A 22,812-nucleotide genomic window follows, 5' to 3' on the forward strand; every position below is an offset into this window, starting at 1 on the left:
TTATTTATATAAATAATTATTTAATTGATCATTTCTGTGAAAGGATAAAAAATTATTGATCTGCGACGCTAAAGTATCTTACTAGTGTTGTAAAGGGTTCGAAAAATTCAGTTTGGCTGCTTCGCCAAATTTTTCAAAAAAGTTTGTTTTATGACAAATTATTTAGTCAGGAAGCGCATATCTTTGTAAGTAGTGGGTGCAATAACAGGGAGCAGCGATTGTGGTCAGAATTTTTAATTTTTTTCATTTTCACACTATTTGGAATTTTTTTATAGCTTCCCACTACATTGTATAGAATATTAAATGGTGCCATTAGAAAGTACAACTTGTCCCGTAAAAATACAAAGCCCTCAATTGCCTAATAATTAGATTTTTATCGGATTTCTTATCACAAGAGTTTTCAAAATATTACTTATTAGAGTTAGTGACTTTTAAAAATACCTTTATTTTTAATAGTGTGGGTATAGGTATGCATATACCAACAAGTGTACTACAGTTCAAAAGGATTATATATAAATTACTTTTGTTTGGGGAGTAGTGACCCCTACACTTACATATTCACTGGTGACGTATAATTGTCTATAGACTTAAAGGTTCAGGAGCAACACCTAGAAGGAACAGGGTCTGAGAGAGGGCAGGGCAGACTACCGCTTACCCTGATTGCCCTATTCACTGCTCAGCCCAGGGTCGCCCCCTGATGGTGGGGGTTCCCTGTCCCCGAACCTAAGACTATTGAATCCCCAGATTATCCCTAGCCAGGGAAAAAAATTAGATATATAGCAAGACGGTTAAAAGGACGATATATCGACAGTCAAAGGTGATCCAAAATAAAAGGGTCACCACCTGCCCTCTCAGAAAACCAATCATTGATATTATAAATACAGAGAGAGTAGAAGGGGTGGTCCAGATTCTTGGATGATCACCGATCCTCTCTTAATGGAAAGTACGCAGGTTTTTTATATGCACATCTGAATACACAGACCTCTATGTACACATCTTAGTACACAGACCTCATAAATACAGAGAGAGTAGAAGGGGTGGTCCAGATTATTGGATGATCACCGATCCTCTCTTAATGGAAAGTACGCACGTTTTTTATATGCACATCTGAATACACAGACCTCTATGTACACATCTTAGTACACAGACCTCGAGGCGTTTCACCTGAAACAAGGCAGGCTCATCAGGAGGTAGATAGACGTTAGGACATAGTCCAACCATGATATAGACGTGAACAATGATGCCAAGGCGGTAAAAAATAGAGAGCAATACTTAGCTAAGGATGATTCAAAAGGGAGGCGGAGGTTAAGGGGTCACCTAGTGGCCAGAGATGTACATCCCAGCAGAGGATACATTGTGGTGATGCCGGCCAAAGCGTCTCCCTGGTAGCCTGCTCAAGGAAGGCAGAAAGTAAAAAAACGAAGACGAAAAAATGGAAAATCGCTGGGTCAGGAAGGGGTTGAAGACCCTACATCCACTGTACTTTTAGGGCCTTCTATCACACACGTGTTTCCTCTGCCAGATCCTCTTTCTCTAACTATGGGATGGTGTCTTGACTATATGACCCTGTCATAGCTAGTAGCACAATGCGCCACCTGCTGTTGCATTAGTTGGCATCTGTTTAAGCCATTTCCATTTGAAATCCGTTTTTTTAAATGGGAAAAAAAGTCCTGTATGCAGGATATTTTTTTACATCTAAAAAAACGTATCTCAGACAGAAATGGCGCAATTTGCGGTCCCCAATGCACGTGCAACATCTGCGCGGTTTCCTCAGACCTATTCATCCGTGATCCGTCTGCACCGCAGAAAAATAGAACATGTTCTACTTTTTTGGGGTGCGGAGTCACAGAGAGAAACCCCACGGTAGCACTGCGTAGTGCTTCCGTGGGGTTTCTCTCTGTGACTCCGCACCCCAAAAAAGTAGAACATGTTCTATTTTTCTGCGGTGCAGATGGATCACGGATCAAGTGAATGGGTCCGCATCCGTGATGCGGTGCACAAACAGCCAGAGCCAGTATATCACAGACTGTGCAGGGACACACCGTATATTGCGGACCCATGTTACATTGAAATGAATGGGTCAGGATTCAGCGCAGGTGCTATGCGTTCACTTTGGAGGAGTTTAAGCATGCATGGGATAGGCATAAGGCCATCCTTCATATAAGATAGGGCCAGGGGCTATTCATAGTATTCAGTATATTGGACAGACTAGATGGGCCAAATGGTTCTTATCTGCCGACACATTCTATGTTTCTATGTTTGCGCGTTGCACCCCAGCAGAAAACTCGCTCGTTACTATGTTACTATGTCTCTGCGTTATGTGCTCGTCATACGCTCTGAGTCCACGTAAAACGGTGTCATATCTCTCTCTTGCAGTACACCTCTGCACTGACTTATGACGGCGTTCTGGTGATGGCCGAAGCTTTCCGTAACTTGCGACGACAGAAAATTGATCTGTCAAGAAGAGGAAATGCAGGCGATTGTCTCGCTAATCCAGCTGCCCCCTGGGGGCAAGGAATCGATATGGAGAGAACTTTAAAACAGGTAATGACCACTGCTTATATGATCGGGGATTGAAGGAACCGCTGCAAAGGGGATCAATCTTTTTTATGTTTATTTTTTTGCACTTCTGTATTTTAATGTAATTCTTTCCTGTATACGATATTAAAAGTAATCCCTAGACACAAGAAATATGGACAACCATTCCTTGTGTAGTTCCATCTGTAACCAGCAGGTGGCTCTGTAGAGTTCAGGGTCATAGGGAGTTCCAAGGCTCTGGACATTCTTTTCATATTTGTATCAGTTAGTGAAGAAATTTACACCATACTGATATTACTGTAAAGCCACCAAGGAACCAGTCAACTGTAATACAGTACCTGTCAGCAGGGTCAAGCCTATGAAACAGGAATACTGTCTGGCAGGGTTGCTCCTGCTGATTAAAATGATACCTGACTTGTGAACATTTGTTTTGGTGTTCCCAAGAAAATAATAGTTTTATTCTATATGCAGATGAGGTCTTCAGTGCATCAAGGGGCGTGGCCTCCACTGGGAAAGCTGAGGAGCACAGAGGCCCCACCCCCAATGCGCCAAAGCCCTCTTTTGCATAAAGAATAAAAGTTTATCTTTTTTGGAAATGCCACAACCGATTTTCACAAGACAGATATCATTGTGGTCAGCAGGATCAACCCCATCAAGCAGCATGTCAGACTTAATAGGGTTGAATCTGCCCACAGGTGCTTTTTAATGGGGCACTTGAGCATAAATGGAGGAATCTCTGTCTCATGAATCGGTCTCTCTCACCATTTTAACCCACCTCTAAACCATTCAGGGGAACACATTGAGTTCCGGTAAATTATCAAACTATTTCTGATGCCACTAGGGAATGCTCTCTGTAAATGAATGTATTATTCCGTTTTGGGGGCGTTGACCTATTTTAGTATATAATTGTATTCAACACAGCATTTTTTTAGAACTCTGCTTTGTGCTGTTCCTCTGTTATTCCCCCTAAAATGTATAAATGACTTGACATTCAGGTGTTACCATTGCCCCTACAGTATGTGTCGCTGTCCAATCAGTGCTGACGAGATCAGATTGTGCCGGGACACGCTCCTTTGAGAGGGTGAATGGTAGCTCTCAGTCTTCAATTTACTCATACATTTCTAGGAGGAGTAACAGAGGAATGGCACAACATAGAGCTCTAAGAAAAAATGCTTCAGAATTGTAATGGGACCTGTGTCCGTCATTATGCATCCAGAATATGATCATTTGAAGTGGACCAGTCACCTGTATGTTCCACCCTAGGTAAAGGAAGCATACGGTATTACGGATACGGGTCCATTTAGTGAAATCGGCACCTTGCTTAGTTGGAGCAGCCATGAGTTTGCTGCATTCAAGTGGGGAACGCAGCACCTGTCTCCCCCCCCTCTACTATCTGCACTGACTGACAGGCTGATTGCTCCCAGCGGGGAGGGGAGGAGAGCGCCCCCCTCGTGAATCATGAGTAATAATCAGAGATACATTTATAGCATGTATATGTCGGTATTGTCGAAGTCATTGCACTAGGCTTGATCTTCCTTTTACATTCTACATCCCCCAGCCGGGGGAGCACATGGGAGCGGAGCTATTAATTATTATTATTCAGTATTAATGAATAGACCGATCCTGCCCGATCCTAAGACATTTGGTTTGTTCTGGTGTTTGAACTAGTCCTATTCCATTTTATATCATGCGAAAATCACAGGCACCCACATCCCCATTGAGAGCTCTCCTAAAAGACTGAACTTTAATTAAAATTAATGTCCCTCAGTGTATTATTAGGTCCATAGTTATCTGCCGATTTCAGAATATATCTGCACACAGGGGAGCCTCGGTTTTACAGAATAAATTATACAATTATGACTGAATCCAGTCACCACTAGGGGGAGCTTCCTGCATATTAACGTATACAACTAGTATTAAACTTAATGGAAGCTGCATAAATCTGTGCGCTGCAAGCTCCCCCTAGTGGCCACTGCAAATAGCCAGACTGAGCAAGCATTTTAGTGTCAGGCTCCTTTACATCACAGGCCCCATATCAGTCCTCTGCCTCTATGAGTGAAGATTCTGGTGCAGGCCTATTGCTAACATAGGACCAGACTGACATTTGCCCATACCATTAGTGCCATCTCTATAGATTGTCTGTCTGATATTTTGTGATAGGAATAATAGAGGAACGGCACAAGAATCATGAGAATAGATGTTTCCTGGATTGTTACATGTCAGCTCAACTAATGACTTAGGACTATATTTATCAGGCTAATATTTATATCTCTATATGTTTTTTATTCAAAGGTTCGAATACAGGGTTTAACTGGAAATGTACAATTTGATCACTATGGTCGAAGAGTGAACTACACAATGGATGTGTTGGAGCTGAAGAGTTCAGGCCTCAGGAAGGTGCGTACCTCATTTACTCCACCGTCGTAAACAAATACATTTTCTCGGTGTAACCTAGTAACTAAAAATGCTATTGGTGGGTGAGATAAAGTAGTGTCAGGTGATTTTTCTATCAAATCAAGAATGACATGCTTACAAGTGTTTAAAACTAAAGAGATTGAAAATTCTTGGCTCTTATTTTGGATATGCAGTATTTTTATTGTAGTCAAAGTTGTTGTTCTTTTCTTTTTTTGGGATACTGAGCTGATAATATTTTAGCTGCCTACAGTCACCACTAGAGGGAGATCACTGAATATTGTGTGTTATTATGGTGTCCAGTGTTTAATCAGTATGCAGTAAGCTCCCTCTAGTGGTGACTGTAGGTTAGTAGAGTTTTATCATTTGTCTATATGTGAAGGGAAGCAAGGAGATTTTGGACCTGTATTAGATAAAAAAAAATGAAATGACAGGCACTATAACTAATCCATTTTGAATTGGAAGTATATACCTAAACTGTATCTGTTTCAAGTTATGGAAAAAAAAATTTTTTATTATTATTATTATTATTATTTATTCCATGTGGTTAGTTTGGCTCCTCCAAACCATATAAATTGTGCTTTTCCATCATGTCCCTTCTTCTGTTTGGGTCTTTAGGTATCTCACCTACATGTTATGATTTGCTGATCTTCCTCTTCATCTTTCCCTTTAGCACTTTCAGTCATTATTGCTGCATCTGAAAACAGTTACAGATGTAGCACAGTTTTTCATTGAACACTTTATTGCATTTTTTTTTGTTTTTGAGTACTGTTGGACGGCCGTTACATCTTTGATGGCAAATCAAAGAATAAATGTTTGGGTTTTTCCATAAATGAATTGTATAGGCGAATATAGGAAACCTTGTAATATATCTTATCAGAGAAAGATGCTTCATTTTATCAGACTCCTCTCCTGCTGCCCCTCCTCTTCACTAACTTTCAGTTCACTGGCTCAGATCCATCTTTAGTGAAGATGGGCTGCCTGCTCCCCGAAGGATCAGATAACATAGAAATCTATGGAGAGGGGAGGGGCAGGAGTAAAAGGAGACGGGAAGGACTGCTGCAGACAGGCAGAAGCAGGGTGACTAACAGAGAGGCTGTTGCTGGTTTACTGTCTAACTTCACTAACTATACTGCTCAGTACTGCTTTACAATGTCACCCATTACTGCTGCTTCTAAAGATATTCTAGAGAACATTATGAAGCACTCCATGTGTAGTGTATCGACATACATGATCCCAGCTAGTCTTCGCCCACTAACTCAGAGAAAAATTAGATTGTAGAAGGGAAAATAGCTAAAAATGTCAGATACAAGTCATATAATGGCCAGGAATAGTCTTATTTTGGCCTTATTTACACCACACGGCAACTTATTCTGAAAAATTACCTGAAACAATGGTCACACTTTACCAGGGACAGACTGACCATAGACCCTACAGGAAATTTTCCCAGTGGGCCGATGCCCCACAGGGCCACCCAAGCCTTCCTCACTGCCAGTGGCTAGGTACATACTACTGTGGGCACTATAGAGGGTCATTTTTAGAGGAAGTCTAGGTAGCATGTAAAAGTAGGTCTGGCTTGGTGCTGTGGCCCACATCTCTCTTCGTAAGCCACTTGCTCTATATCTTAATTGGAGGAGGAGGGGGAGGACAGAACATGGCAGCTATTGATGGCCACCACAGAGGGACAGCTTCTGGGGAGGTATTTTGTGCTGCACTGTGGTATTTGGTTCTTTGGGATGGTATTCTGTGCTGCACTATGGTATTGCTGACCCTGCCGACCTGTATTGGCCCCATCTACTTGTGTTGCCTTGCCTTCTGTAAATTTGGACCCATCTACAACTTGAGGTTTTTCACCAGGGCCACTTTATATTCCCAGTCCACCCCTGCACTTTACCACCATTATGGGGCATGTTGTTAGGGTACAGCACCAGTGTCAGCAAACTTCTGCAACCTCTGCCAGCTACTTGGTCAAAGTGACACCAAGTGCCACTACAACTCCAATCAGCTCCGCTCAGCTTCTTCCAGGTTGGCCACATGATTCCCAATTAAAGGGGTCATCCCACCGTGCCAACTTATTATCTAATCGTGCTGTTTGATCTCCGGTGGTCCCCTCATTTCAATGGTCGTCACGCACTCATGCTGCCGCTCCTTTCAAGTCTATGGCCTGATGACTATTGACAAGTGTTCCCATCAGTCTCAAAGAAAACGAAAGCAGCGGAAGCAGATAGGCATAATCATCGCTCTATTCAAACAGGAGACTTCGCACCTTCATTTTTGCTATTGGTGGGTGTAGTATCGCGAATTCTGAGATTCAGGAAAAAATAGGCTTAACGCAGCTTGCGTGCATGAAAGTCTACTAAACTATGATAGAAGATCCCCCTCCTCGCCCCATCTAAAGTTCAGTACGCATGTGCAGTTACTTCATACTTCAGGAACACGGCCAGGTATCAGGCATCACTAACCAACTACATTACAAGGAATTAAAGGGAAAAGAACCTCTAAAATATCTTGCTATACTGTGAGACCCCCAGTGATAATCGAAACATGTGGCATCCCTAAAAGTGACAAAGCAGGGGCGACAGCAAGCTGACCTCCACTAATCGAAACTTGTTACCTGACCCTAGCAATATGATGCGAGAGTCTACACAGAGGATAGGCCATCAACATAAAATTCCTGGTGAACCCCAGTTAAAATGCCAAACTCATCGCCATTTTTTATGTTGACTCTAAGGTTGTTCAAGCTTTTTGCTCACGTATGTAATGACTATCTCAAGTCCCACTGGCATCTAACAAGTTACTTCTAGAGAACATTCAGATTTGCCTCAGCTCCCATTTTAATTTACTTAAACCATGCCCCTGAGCGGTGTGTTGTTGTGTTCAGTCCTCCTCACTGAATCGATGGAGGAAGAACATGGGAGGGGTGATTGACTCACCATGCATGTGTCACCATCAGTACTCTCTGCTCTGCGCTGATGAGGGGCAATCACCCCGAAACAGCTGTCTGCAGATGAGGTGCTGGCTTATTTAATATCTGAGTCATGTCTCGAGGCCTATTTAAAGGGTCAAACATTGACTTCTAGGATAGCTGCCTTACATATGGTGGCATCAGAGGCAGAGCTTGTTAAGAGCTCATTTGCATCCCTTTCTTCCCCGAATTCCAGAGGAGCATGTATGGCCTATAACAGGAATGTTTAACCAGCGGCCCTCCAGCTGTTTCAAAACTACAATTCCCAGCATGCCCAGTCAGCCTACAGCAGGGCATGGTGGGAATTGTAGTTTTACAACAGCTGGAGGGCTGCAGGTTGAGCATCCGTGGCCTATAAGTCTTCTTACGCCAACTAAGGCACTCTCTCCCCAAGGATATATAGTACCCCCAAATAGTAGAGAAGTATTGACGCTAAACTAGAGAACCAGGCAAACATTTTGGCCACCTTGAGGTTGATTGTGGTCATCTATGCTCTGAAGGTACCACAGATGGTGCCAGCTACTCCTTTTAAGAAGGACACTGCACTACTCCATATCAGGTCTAGACAACAAGAGCATAGAGGCGTATACAGGCAAGGACAGGCATCAGGTGGTGGCAAAAGGTTAAAATATACCTATTATTTTGACAATCTATGATGTCACAAGTTTGTTCAAATGATATGTCGCCCTTTTAATTGGGATTCCTGTTGTTACAGGTTATGCCTTATGCACAGGGGATAACTATTAGATCGGTGGGGTTTCTATCACTGGGATCCTGTACTCCTCGGGGCTCCCTAAAACGAACGGAGCCGCAGGTCAGGCATACAAACTGCAGCTCCATTCATCTCTGTGGGAGTTCTAGAAATAACCGAGAGCCATATCCGGCCGTCTCTGGAACTCCAGTAGAGATGAAAGGAATGACAGGAACGGCAGTGTGCATGCTCGACTTGCTGCTCTTTTCATTTTGGTGTGCTCCAAGAGGTATGGGGTCCTTGTCCTGTGGGGTCCCAGAGGTAGGACTCCCACCGATCTACAGTATATAGGAGATTGTACAACTGGAATATCCGTTAAGCAGAAGATAACCCTACCTGAAGTTTACCTGAAGCTGATGATTTACCATAAGTGTCTGCCATTGCCATGAATAAAATGATCTTCATGAGAGATGCAAGCATCAGAATGTGTAGTCAATTGCAAGAACAGATGTGTCCACCCCAACCTTTGCTTGACTTTGATTAAAATCTAATTCAATGCAATATTATAGCGTGCTAGCAAAATCTTTGACAGTCTGCAGTTCACATCACAACCACTTGGGGGGGCACGTATAGAGTAGACATGTCATTACAGAGTATCGCAATGTCATATTTTTTTTTAAAGCCGGTCAACTTGCGGCACACATTTTGGAATATGTCGAGCCAAGAGGAAATGCATTCTTGTATAGTTCTTGTGATGGTCGCAGGTCGGACATAACTTTTCTCAGATCACAATGAAGTCTTAGCGTTACATTCTAAGGCTACTTTCACACTTGCGTTCGGGGTTCCACTTGTGAGTTCCGTTTGAAGGCTCTCACAAGCGGCCCTGAACGGATCCGTACATCCCCAATGCATTCTGAGTGGATGTGGATCCGCTCAGAATGCATCAGTATGGCTCCGTTTCGCCTCCGCTCCGCTCAGCAGGCGGACACCTGAACGCTGCTTGCAGCGTTCGGGTGTCCGCCTGGCCGTGCGGAGCCAAACGGATCCGTCCAGACTTACAATGTAAGTCAATGGGAACGGATCCGTTTGACGTTGACACAATATGGTGCAATTTCAAACGGATCCGTCCCCCATTGACTTTCAATGCAAAGTCAGGATGGATCCGTCTGACTAACAATTAGACTTAGATTTTTTTCAGAAATTTAATGCAGACGGATCCGTTCTGAACGAATACCATTGTTTGCATTATAGGTGCGGATCCGTCTGTGCAGATACCAGACGGATCTGCTTCAAACGCAAGTGTGAAAGTAGCCTTAAAGTTATCAACATCCTTTTATTCTTTGATATTGTATTTTCATTCGTTTTAGATACTGTTTCTTGGATTTTGATATGTTTATCTGCACAGTGTATTTAATATTTCAACATGTCACTCAGACAATCTTGGTCATGCATATACAGGGACGTGCAGAATTATTAGGCAAATGAGTATTTTGACCACATCATCCTCTTTATGCATGTTGTCTTACTCCAAGCTGTATAGGCTCGAAAGCCTACTACCAATTAAGCATATTAGGTGATGTGCATCTCTGTAATGAGAAGGGGTGTGGTCTAATGACATCAACACCCTATATCAGGTGTGCATAATTATTAGGCAACTTCCTTTCCTTTGGCAAAATGGGTCAAAAGAAGGACTTGACAGGCTCAGAAAAGTCAAAAATAGTGAGATATCTTGCAGAGGGATGCAGCACTCTTAAAATTGCAAAGCTTCTGAAGCGTGATCATCGAACAATCAAGCGTTTCATTCAAAATAGTCAACAGGGTCGCAAGAAGCATGTGGAAAAACCAAGGCGCAAAATAACTGCCCATGAACTGAGAAAAGTCAAGCGTGCAGCTGCCAAGATGCCACTTGCCACCAGTTTGGCCATATTTCAGAGCTGCAACATCACTGGAGTGCCCAAAAGCACAAGGTGTGCAATACTCAGAGACATGGCCAAGGTAAGAAAGGCTGAAAGACGACCACCACTGAACAAGACACACAAGCTGAAACATCAAGACTGGGCCAAGAAATATCTCAAGACTGATTTTTCTAAGGTTTTATGGACTGATGAAATGAGAGTGAGTCTTGATGGGCCAGATGGATGGGCCCGTGGCTGGATTGGTAAAGGGCAGAGAGCTCCAGTCCGACTCAGACGCCAGCAAGGTGGAGGTGGAGTACTGGTTTGGGCTGGTATCATCAAAGATGAGCTTGTGGGGCCTTTTCGGGTTGAGGATGGAGTCAAGCTCAACTCCCAGTCCTACTGCCAGTTTCTGGAAGACACCTTCTTCAAGCAGTGGTACAGGAAGAAGTCTGCATCCTTCAAGAAAAACATGATTTTCATGCAGGACAATGCTCCATCACACGCGTCCAAGTACTCCACAGCGTGGCTGGCAAGAAAGGGTATAAAAGAAGAAAATCTAATGACATGGCCTCCTTGTTCACCTGATCTGAACCCCATTGAGAACCTGTGGTCCATCATCAAATGTGAGATTTACAAGGAGGGAAAACAGTACACCTCTCTGAACAGTGTCTGGGAGGCTGTGGTTGCTGCTGCACGCAATGTTGATGGTGAACAGATCAAAACACTGACAGAATCCATGGATGGCAGGCTTTTGAGTGTCCTTGCAAAGAAAGGTGGCTATATTGGTCACTGATTTGTTTTTGTTTTGTTTTTGAATGTCAGAAATGTATATTTGTGAATGTTGAGATGTTATATTGGTTTCACTGGTAAAAATAAATAATTGAAATGGGTATATATTTGTTTTTTGTTAAGTTGCCTAATAATTATGCACAGTAATAGTCACCTGCACACACAGATATCCCCCTAAAATAGCTAAAACTAAAAACAAACTAAAAACTACTTCCAAAAATATTCAGCTTTGATATTAATGAGTTTTTTGGGTTCATTGAGAACATGGTTGTTGTTCAATAATAAAATTAATCCTCAAAAATACAACTTGCCTAATAATTCTGCACTCCCTGTAGATAGTCATCAGAGCTTGGATGTGTCCCTCAGAATCATTTCTTCAGGTGGGCCCAAGATACAATGATCCAACACTGTTCCCAAAACAGATTGTGGATCGCCTTTTAGCTACTTGTAGAAGATGCTCATACCCATTATTGCCCAGTCCGTCATCCAGGTGTCTGCACTAGAATTTAGGGTTCAGCGAGAAAGAGTGAATAATTTCTTCTTGAGGGTTCAACGTACCATAAATCTAAGCAAAAGGTTCCCACTAAATACTAAACTCTCTTCTGTTTGTTGCTGTTCAGGCTTTTCTGCAACTAGGAAATAAATGACTGTCTATCTGCAATTTCTTGTCTTTACTATTTACGGTACATGATGCCTAGCAATTTATACAAAATGAATTAAGAAGGGCAGATGAGTTTCCTATGGGAATTGTCATTTTTCTTGAAGTTTCATGTTGCTTCTATCTCTTGTGAGTTTTTTAAAATCTAAAATATCAGACACAATGTATATGAGCAGTTGCATAGCAACAATTCAACAATACATTGGGTGAAAACTACCTTGTAGAGTTTCACAGTATCTTGTCCAGGTTGCTTTGTTGCCATGGTGTTAGGTTTTTGCCAAAAATGATATTGTCTACCCCCCGAAGTAGGCTAGAATCTACACAGTGCATGTGACAAGCATGCTGCTGCACAGACACAGTCTGCAGCCTCTCCTGTGCTTTAGACCTGTATTTGTACCTCTTCAGCATCCTGTCCATGTTTTTATATGGTTGTGCTAAATTTCATCTCACCTCACCACTCCCCTATCTAATACAAGGACAAGGCATTATGGGATATGTAAAGTAGTTACCAGACACAGTTAGTGACTGCAGATAGTAATTTCTACAGTCTAGGTACTGTAACATCTCAAGAAGGTTCAATGTTGTAATGTTGGTAATCCGTGACCATCAGTCTCTCTCGCTCCCTGTTGTCTGTGGCCGCGGCCAGCAATTTACTCACCTCTGTCTGCTGGTTCCTGCTTCCTTAAGACGCACACGCTCTCTCCAGCTCTAAAATGGCCAACAAGCGGCCAAATCTCCCCATCCAGTGATTGCGAGTGCTGGGCTGACCAATTTGTCTTAACGAGGACCTTTCACCTGGAAAAACATTGTGAACTAAGTATCCTGACATATACAGTGGCACCCAGGGATCTCACTGCACTTACTATTATCCCTGGGCGCCGCTCCGTTCTCCTGTTATGTCCTCCGGTATCTTCGCTCACTTGGTTATAGTAGACGGAGACTGCCCTTGTTCTGTGGGCATCTCCTCCTCCTAGGCTGTAGCGCTGGCCAATCGCAGCGCACAGCTCACAGCCTGGGAGTTTTTTTTCTCCCAGGCTGTGAGCTGTGCGCTGCGATTGGCCAGCGCTACAGCCTAGGAGGAGGAGACGCCCAGCAGAACAAGGGCAGTCTCCGCCTACTATAACCAAGTGAGCAAAGATACCAGAGGGCATAACGGGAGAATGGAGCGGCACCCAGGGATAATAGTAAGTGCAGTGAGATCCCTGGGCGCCGCTGTATATGTCAGGATACTTAGTTCACAATGTCTCTGACGGTTCTCATTTATCCAGGTCATGGTATATCTGTAAAGAATAAATCAAGGCAACTGGACGTACTGTAGATTTCTTGAAAACGTTTCACTCGTTCTTCCAACGAGCTTTCTCAATTCTGAGTGATTGTACAAAAATTCTGGGAATAAATATGTAACTGAATCCACATCTGGTAATTATACCCAGCATTGGGTCAAAGGTGTTGATTCCATTATCCCAATTGGAGTCAGTAGGTGATAAAGACTTCCCAGAAAAAGGTGTCAAGACAGCATTGTATGTGGCAGACAATAGATGTCTAACCCCACCTCTATTCAAGCTTGGCTTCTCCATTTTTACGTAGATGGCCTTCTTCAAGCCTCGTTTGTACCAATCGGCCTCCTTATCCAAAACACATACTTAGTTCACAATGTTTTTCCAGGTGAAAGGTCCTGCGAAAGTGTGCTATTATTCCACCCTGCTTTACTATGCATGTCCTATGCCTGTTTAGCAGATTTGACCCTGTGCTGCCTGACTCCCATGCTGACCTTGTGCTGCCTGTCCTAAAATATTGCCTGTATATCAGATTGAACAAACTCTGCCTGCCCTGACCTCGGTCTGTCCACTGACTGCGTTCTAGCCTGTTCCTTAGGTGCACTGCTGTCTCTTGATCCGCCTGAGTCAGCTGTCACTAAACAGAAACTACTTCTGGTGGTTCCCCTGCAGCGGAGTCTAGAATGATTAAAGGATAAACCAAAGGGGCTACTAAGTTAACGCCTTTAGAGGTAACCACAAGCAAAATTTGTTAAGTGACATAGTGGGTCCAAACCCACTGCGTAACAAACGTTCTAGTTTTCTACCTTTCTGCCTGGTTTATGGAAAAAGCAATATACTCAAAAATTCTACATTTTAAGCACTTTTTTTTGCCAACATTAAACAGTACAAAACTGGTTTTAGAGGCTCTTCTGTTCATTGTCCTCAGAAAAACATATGTGTTCCGTAAATGCTAAGACATTTCATTTTCCTTAGACACCTGAATTATATTACATGCATAATTCAGTAGCTTAAATCTAACCAAGAATTCTACCTTGCTAAGGAGGAAACACACCTTTGTCTAGGATGTGTTCATTGAAACATCCCCTTATGGAAATGAAATTGTTAGACAAGGATGTGCCGGGGGCAATGTTTTATGTATTTCATTCGTCTCTTCTTTCTTCTGGGGATTAGCAGCTTCCAGCAGTAAAATATCACACAGAATCTTCCTGTGACCTTGGCCACTTGACATTTTAGGTCATTTTGTATGATAAGCAGAGATTTTGCATCCACATAGGGCAACGTTACAAGAGGAACAAATAATACATATAAAAAAAGAAAGAAAAGTTAAAAAGTATAAGACAGCGGTGGTGGAGATTCTTTAATACAGCTCTACTGTTTTGATATTAAAAAACTACTGCTCCATAATTGGAATTTGCCCATCAATGAAATTCAGGCAAAACACATTTTCAGTTTGCTGATAGTCTTAAAGGGGTATTCCCATCATAATGATCACTGTTAAATCTGTTAATCATTTGACATTGATCATTTTAGTAAATATATTTGATTAACAAATTCCCACCGTTTAGGATAAAATTTATCCCCACTTACCTCATTGTTGTCATTTGGTCTCCCCTGGTTACGGCCACCGCTCTTCTCCAGAATCCTGGCGGCCGCGCTTGCGCAGAAGACTCCTTCTTTTCTCCCAGCCGGGCCGCTCGCTGTCCTGAATGCGCACGCCGCCGCGCATGCGTGATGGTGACTTCTTCCTGGACAGAATAGTACAGAGCCGCGAACGAGCACACCGGCTCTGTACTATATTGGCCAGGAATAAGTCACCATGGCGCATACGCGGCCCGGCCGGGAGAAGACTTCAATCAAGATGAAGCCTGCCCCCAGCCAGAATCCAGGAAGTGAACGGCGCACTGGCAGCAGGTAAGTATGAAAAGGCGAAGTGGGATGACCCCTTTAAAGAGGTTGCCAGGACTTAAAGGAGTTAATTGAGTTTTATAAAAGCTTGGGTAGCCACTGTAAAAGTCTTGATTTCCTCCCCTGCCACTTCCTGTGCTGTGCTCCGGTCTTTCCCACTTCTGCTTGTTTTCCTGGCTGCAGCGGTGGTCTTTGTTGCTCACAGATCACCACTGCAGCCAATTAATTACTTCAGCAGTGACAACCCAGGTACTGCTGAGGCTAGTGATTGGCTCCATGGTGACCTATGTGTTTGATGCATCACTGCTGCAGTCAGGAAGATGAGTCAGCAGCCAGGAGGACCGGAGAACAGCGCTGGCAGGGGAGAAAAGCTGGCGTCCCTGGTGGTCCAGGACTGAGGTAGGGTTAGGCTTTATTCTCATCTGCAGATTTATTTCCATTGCTCTGATTCATCACAGGAACAGAACAATAATAATACTGGAAGCGCCAGGTTTGATTCATAAATGAGACATATGGCGCCTTACCAACCACACTGACTACAAAGTGATCCATTAGATTTCAGTCAGGAAGCCCAGCATTTTTCGAAACAGAAAATCACAGTATGCTGCCCTATTTTGTCCAGCTATTGACAGAGAGTCCTTATATACACCACCCTGGTCATCTAGGGAAAGCATTTCTAATTTACATAATAAGCATAGCATTAGAATACTTTTTTGTACTTTATTTGGTTTGCAGAGTGCTGTTGCTTAAAGAGTAGAATGTCCTACCAGGATATTTAGCTGCGGGGGCAGATCTCCTGGGTACTGCTCAGAGAGGTAATAAAAGGGCTACGAGACCTTGCAGAACAATCCCACATTGAACTATCAGGGAGAACTATGCACAATACTCGCCAGCGCGAAAAGCACTGGACTTATCAATGGGGATGAATTTGAGTTCTTGTACCCCCCTCATCCTGTGACAGCTACATTCTACTGCCTCCCAAAAGTCCATAAGGACACAATACCCATGAGGGGACGCCCCATTGTGTCAGGGGTGGGCAGCCTGTCACAGAATGCGGGCATTTACATCGACCGTCTCCTTAGCCCATTTGTGCAAGCACTGCCCTCTTATATAAGAGACACTGGGGACTTACTAACTAAACTCGAACACATCTGCATCGAACCGGAGTGGTTCCTGGCGTCAATTGACGTGGAGGCACTGTATTCCTCAATCCCCCATGATAAGGGATTGGGGGCAGTCGCTCATTTTTTAAGAGCAAGAGGTTGCCAATATATGGCACACAGTGACTTTGTCCTGGTACTCCTGCAATTCATCCTCACTAGGAACTTCTTTTTGTTTGATGGCCGGATGTACCACCAGCTCAGGGGCACAGCGATGGGCAGTTCCTGTGCGCCATCGTACGCTAATTTGCTCCTGGGCTGGTGGGAGGAGACTTTGGTCTTTGGGGACACACCGAGTGAATTCACGGAACATGTTGCCCTTTGGTCCCGCTACATAGATGACATATTCATCTTGTGGAGTGGGACCAAGGGGCAGTTCAGTGAGTTTGTCCAGGAGCTCAACACCAACCCTATCGGGCTCAAATTCACTTCATCCATCACGAGGGATGATCTCCCCTTCCTAGATATAACCATGGCGGGCGGGTTGAGGACTACCATTTACCGTAAACCCACAGCCACCAACTCACTCTTGAGATGGGATAGCTGTCACCCTGTCCCACTCAAACGGGGAATTCCCTTCGGACAATATATTCGCCTCAGACGCAATTGTTCTGAACTAAGCGAGTTCAAACAACAGGCATCCATCATGAGAACCAGGTTCCGTGAACGTGGCTACCCAGATAGGATTCTGAGACAGGCATATCAGAAGGCACTGGGACACAATAGGACCACCCTGTTATGTCCCACCAAACAGTCTAACTGTGACAATAAGAAAACCATTAGGATAATAGGTACTTTCGACTCTGCCGCAACCCAAGTAAAAAGGATTCTTGGCCGCAACTGGGAGACCCTTTTGATGGATCCCGACCTAGCTGAAGTCCTGAGCCCTGATCCCTCGGTTACCTTCAGAAGAGGCACCAACTTGAGGGACAGATTAGTACACAGCCATTTTAGTCCCACGGTTAACCAAAGGACGTGGCTGGACAGTGATACTGTAGGTTGCTACAAGTGTGGCCATTGTAGCTTTTGCAACTGGTTGATTAAAGGCAAGTCCTTCACGGGGTACCCACCGGACATAACCCACATGATTAAACAATTCATCAACTGCCGCAGCGTAGGGGTGGTATACCTTCTTAGCTGCGAATGCGGTTTACGCTATGTGGGCAAAACCCGGAGGGAACTCCGTAAACGGATGAGCGAACATCTTGGGGACATCCGCAATGGAAGGGAAACACCGATAGCCAGACATGTACTCTCGTCGCATGGCGGCCGTACATCAGCTATTAAATTCATGGGAATTGAAAAAATCAATAAACCTGTTAGAGGAGGCGATTGGGATAGGCGGATCCTCCAGCGAGAATGCTGGTGGATTTTTAAATTGAATACGCCCCACCCTCACGGCCTAAATGAACAACTACAGTTTGGCTGCTATATCTGAATTTTCTCCCCCCCATCGGTAGCATTGCCTGTGCAGCTTATTTAACTACTGGCACAACTTCCTCCCCGTGACCTATTAATTTCTCCCCCAATCATATTTGCCTTACCCTATTCTCTATATTATCCTATTTACAGTAAGTTTGCCTCTCCCTGTCTCCCCCTTCTGGGTTGGTTAGTTCCTTAACCCGCCAAAATGTCCCATTTAGTCCATACAATAAGGGGTTAATCGTTCCCTACCTTAGGGACATAAGTGTTGTAGCTACGAGGGCTGGGACATATACTCCCCTAATGCAGCTCCACCCCCCTTTCATCGGCAGTTCACACTGCTGGAATACAAGTGTTGTAGCTACTAGGGCTGGCACAGATACTCCCCCATGTAGCTCCACCCCCCCCCCTTTCATCGGCAGTCCACACTGCAGGGACGCATCTCATGGGGGCGGTCTGGTAACTCAGCCTCCCTCCACTGAGTGACGCCCATCGGACGGACCGGCAGGCACCAACAGTAAAGCCTCCTCCCCTGCACCGAGTCCTCTCCGGCAGCGCGCGGTCCGACGGCGCATGCGCCGTGTAGTGACACCACATACCCCCGTTTGACCCCGTCACATGATCGGGCTGGGTCACGAGGATGTGACGTCATGCGGCGCATGCGCACGGACCAGCGCCCTCCCCCCTTCCGCTCTCAAATACAGCGCGCCAAGGCGCACCAGCCAGGCATACACCTCACATGATGGCACACTGAACCTGTGGGCCACTTACCCTGGAGACTTGTGAGACCGCTCCAGCAGTAATGTAAGTACATGCGATATACTGACAAGAGGTGGGCAGCAGGGACACTTGGATGGGGGTCTGTATTTACTCTACCTCTCTCTATGTGTCCCTATAGGTTTTTCATATGCCTCACTTGGTCCTCAGTCTCTACCTTGGAGGGTATCGTTTAACCCATTACCCCCCACATTGTTGATACACTGGGATATCTATTACAGTGGCAACTATTTGACTGACAGGAGCCACATTACTAAGCCCCGTGTCCCCTGATGATTTTGGGGTCTTAGCTCATTATAATAGTGGATACATTCAGATATGTTATATTAAGGAAACGCGTCGGGACACGTATACATATCCTTGGATACGTGCAGTTATATGTGCGTCCCAGTCCTCAGTATCCTTACATTTGACAATTATTACTTATGTTCACCTGCCTTTAAGTTAAACAACCTTTCCCTAGTCACCCTTCGTTAGGGTCATCTAGGGTTTGTTTACTAGGGTAAGGTTCCGGACGGGGCCACCCCTTGCGGGGCACGGACCCCGTGTTAGGTCACTAGGGCCAGGTCAGGCCAAGCAGGGAGGTACTAGGGTGAGTCTCTTTCTTGATACCACTCTGATACCGCACCGATTGGATATCCCTGACGCCCTTCTCCGTTTACCTGAATACCGGACGAAGGACCTACCTGCCACAAGCGACCTCCTCCTGCCTTAGCCCACGTATATGTGGACACTAAGCGAGACCCAAAATAAATTGGTAAGAACTTTCCATTTTATTGTGTCTGTTTCTAATTTGGAGGCAGACAATTGGGATTACTCAGTCCCTCCACCACAGGTCTGTGTGACAATCTCTACAGGCTTCTTTGGGAGGGGACGAGACCTATCTAGGTGTGCAGTATCACCTATGTTGCACGATACCGCCATATAAACCCCCTCTATAGGGGTCTTGTCTGTCTTTTTGTTATTTGTGTTTGTAAGGGGTCTCTTACCCCCCAATTGGGGGAATATACCTAGTAAAAGTTAAGTTTTAATATTGTTACTGCTCCTCAGAGTGCTGTTGCATTGTATTTTTTACTTTGTGTTTTCAGCCACGGCAACGTGCACCTGCGCATTGGGATGTGCTGACTTTGCAGTTTGAAAGGGTTAATGTCAGTATCCCCAATAGTGTAAGACAATGATGAGGATCATGAGACCAACCTTGAAGGAAAGCATTATTATCTGCATCACTGGTAGTCCGAAGCACAAAACAAGTTTAATAACAGTATCCCTGGTAGTATACAGCAAGGATCGTAGAAATGCTCGGAAATTCCTGGTAGTGTATAACAGAAAAAAGTTAATGGCAGTGTCTCTGGTGGTCTAGGGCAGAGAATGGGTTAATGTCCAAAGCCCTGGTGTTCTGGGGCTGTGTAAGGGTTAGTGTTTCATGCTTGGGTGCAGTGAGTTACTCTCCCAGCACCAGAATTGTTCAGGATGTAGCCGGAAGCTGAATTCTGATAGTTCTGCTTCCAATAACTGAAACCAAGCGATAGAGAGGACTGTGCAGCCTGTAACTTTACAGCCACACAGTTCTCTTTATGATCTTGCTCTTTCTGATCTCATGGTAGAGATCAGGGGCAGTGTATAATAGGAATTGAGAATTAGAGTATTTCAGCTGTATGTTCACACAGTCATGCAACTTAAAGGGACCAACGGCACATTGAGCTATGGGTGCTTTATGCCCCACATGAGTCTCAGGACCCAGCTGACCAGCTATATACTTATCCACCTATATTATAATCCTCCTAGGTTATAATCTACCACTTAATAATACATTGCAATCCTTAATGGAAGTAGCCATTTACTAATCCTGAACAGCCCTTTTAATTCAAATGGTAATATCCTTATTACAGCACCAATATTTGGACCTTCCATGGTTCTACTGGACCAAGTTTAGATAATCCTACAACCCTACAGTAATGTAACTATTGTTCAGTGGAACCCTCTGTGGTCCGGGTGTTGTGGCAATATTGTGAATGCTAAAATGCAGCTATATCGGAGTACCAACTACAATCATAACCAACCATAGTCCAAAATTTACCCCTGAATTTCAGTAGAATTTATGAAAGACTGTATAATACCGAGGTCTTACTTCAGACATGGTGCCACATGGGACCATTGCTGTTTCCAGGACGACATGTTAGTAAATGCATATTTTTTTTAATGTGATGTCTTTATAGAATGTCAACTTTCCTCTGCTTTCCATTTTTCAAATATATTTTAGATTTTTATATATCCAATTTTGTTTCCCAGGAATGGATATGCACTTTTCCACAGAGACCACAAGCCCCGGGGAGCTGCTGCTTCTGCTGATTGCAGTAAGGACAAATTAGGTCAAATGTCAGAATGCCAATGGCTTGTGTGTGAACAGGAGCTGAATTGTTGTTATGAAGACACAGCACAGAATCTGTCAAGGCGGTCTCTGATGGGTTCTAATCAGCAGCAGTTCTCCAGGTTTACTGGTTCTCGATGCTGATAGCTACTCGGTAGTGCACATTATTGTAGATGGTATATTGAAGGATTAAAGGGATTTTGGCACAAAAATATATTCTAAATTTTTCAAAGCAGCACCTGGATTGAAATATTTTTCTAATTGCATGCAAGTTAGAGATGAACAAATCAAATTCACTATGAATTTCACAAAAAAATCTGTTTTGGACGAATTGAGCTAAAAAGGATCCAGAGCCTATATACTATATATATACTGTATACTATATTTGTATAGCCATAAACTGTAATGCAGGTAAACACCAGGGAGGATAAAGATAAAAAATATCACATGATCCTCTGAAGGAGCGGCTTGCACTGATTGGCTCAGAGGCTGACAGCTTGTAAGCCAATCAGGGACATGATTTTGGCAGGTCCTTGAGCCTCTGGGCTTGATAGATGCCATTCTGGGCAGAGTTTGTGATCTGAGAGCATGTGTCTTGGATGTGTCGGGCGAAAAGCAATTACAGATACAATCCAACAGCCTTAATCCCTTTCTGACCGTCCAGTGTAAATTTATGTTGGAGGTTCGGCGTTTAAACAGCAGGCACCCTAGACTAATCTATGCAATTGACAATAACGTCAATCACATACATTTAACCCCCTCATATATGGTCGTCAAATATGAACATGGCATCTGGGAAGTTAAAGAATGGGAGCATACGCTCCCGACCGTGCTCTGGCTCCCCTCAGTGAGGATCAGTGAAGCCAGATGCAGTGTGCGGGAGCCCCTGTACGCAAGAGTGGTGTAGGGCTGCCACACACTAGTTCCTAAGAAGAGCCTGTGGCAGAGCTCCATAGGAACTTAGTGTAATTCTAGTAGACTCCAGTGCTAATTCATTAGATTCTATAAGAAATGCAATCTAATGATTCGCCTGCTATAATTCCCTTGGGGAACTATTAAAAAGTAAAAGTAAAAAAAAATATATATAATATATATATATATATATATATATATATATATTTATATACAGTGGATATAAAAAGTCTACACACCCCTGTTAAAATGTCAGGTTTCTGTAATGTAAAAAAATGAGACAAAGATAAATCATTTCAGAACTTTTCCCACCTTTAATGTGACCTATAAACTGTATCACTCAATTGAAAAATGAACTAAAATCTTTTAGGTAGAGGGAAGAAAAAATATAAATAAATATAAAATAAAATATAAATAAATATAAAATAAAAATAAAATAATATGGTTGCATAAGTATGCACACCCTTAAACTAATACTTTGTTGAAGCACCTTTTGATTTTATTAGAGCACTTTTTGGGTATGAGTTTATCAGCATGGCACATTTTGACTTGGCAAGATTTGCCCACTCTTTGCAAAAACACTCCAAATCTGCCAGATCGCGAGGGCATCTACTGGGCACAGCCCTCTTTCAGATCACCCCACAGATTTTCAATCGGATTCAGGTCTGGGCTCTGGCTGGGCCATTCCAAAACTTTAATCTTCTTCTGGAGAAGCCATTCCTTTGTTGATTTGGATGTATGCTTTGGGTCGTTGTCATGCTGAAAGATGAAGTTCCTCTTCATGTTCAGCTTTCTAGCAGAAGCCTGAAGGTTTTGTGCCAATATTGACTGGTATTTGGAACTGTTCATAATTCCCTCTAGCTTAACTAAGGCCCCAGTTCCAGCTGAAGAAAAACAGCCCCAAAGCATGATGCTGCCACCACCATTCACTGTGGGGATGGTGTTCTTTTGATGATGTGCAGTATTGTTTTTGCGCCAAACATATCTTTTGGAATTATGGCCAAAAAGTTCAACCTTTGTTTCATTAGACCATAACA

General features: G+C 43.7%; 1 protein-coding gene across 1 annotated transcript in view; it reads left to right on the forward strand.

Moving 5' to 3' along the window:
• Nucleotides 1–22,812, forward strand: part of LOC122925899 (glutamate receptor 4) — a 162,982-nt gene that overhangs the window by 48,403 nt on the left and 91,767 nt on the right. The window contains exons 5-6 of the mRNA XM_044277244.1: nt 2,377–2,544; nt 4,831–4,935. Of these exons, the coding sequence (XP_044133179.1) occupies nt 2,377–2,544; nt 4,831–4,935 (273 nt within the window). The remainder of the gene's footprint in view (nt 1–2,376; nt 2,545–4,830; nt 4,936–22,812) is intronic.

Source organism: Bufo gargarizans, chromosome 2, assembly GCF_014858855.1.
Source record: "Bufo gargarizans isolate SCDJY-AF-19 chromosome 2, ASM1485885v1, whole genome shotgun sequence".
NCBI lineage: Eukaryota > Metazoa > Chordata > Amphibia > Anura > Bufonidae > Bufo > Bufo gargarizans.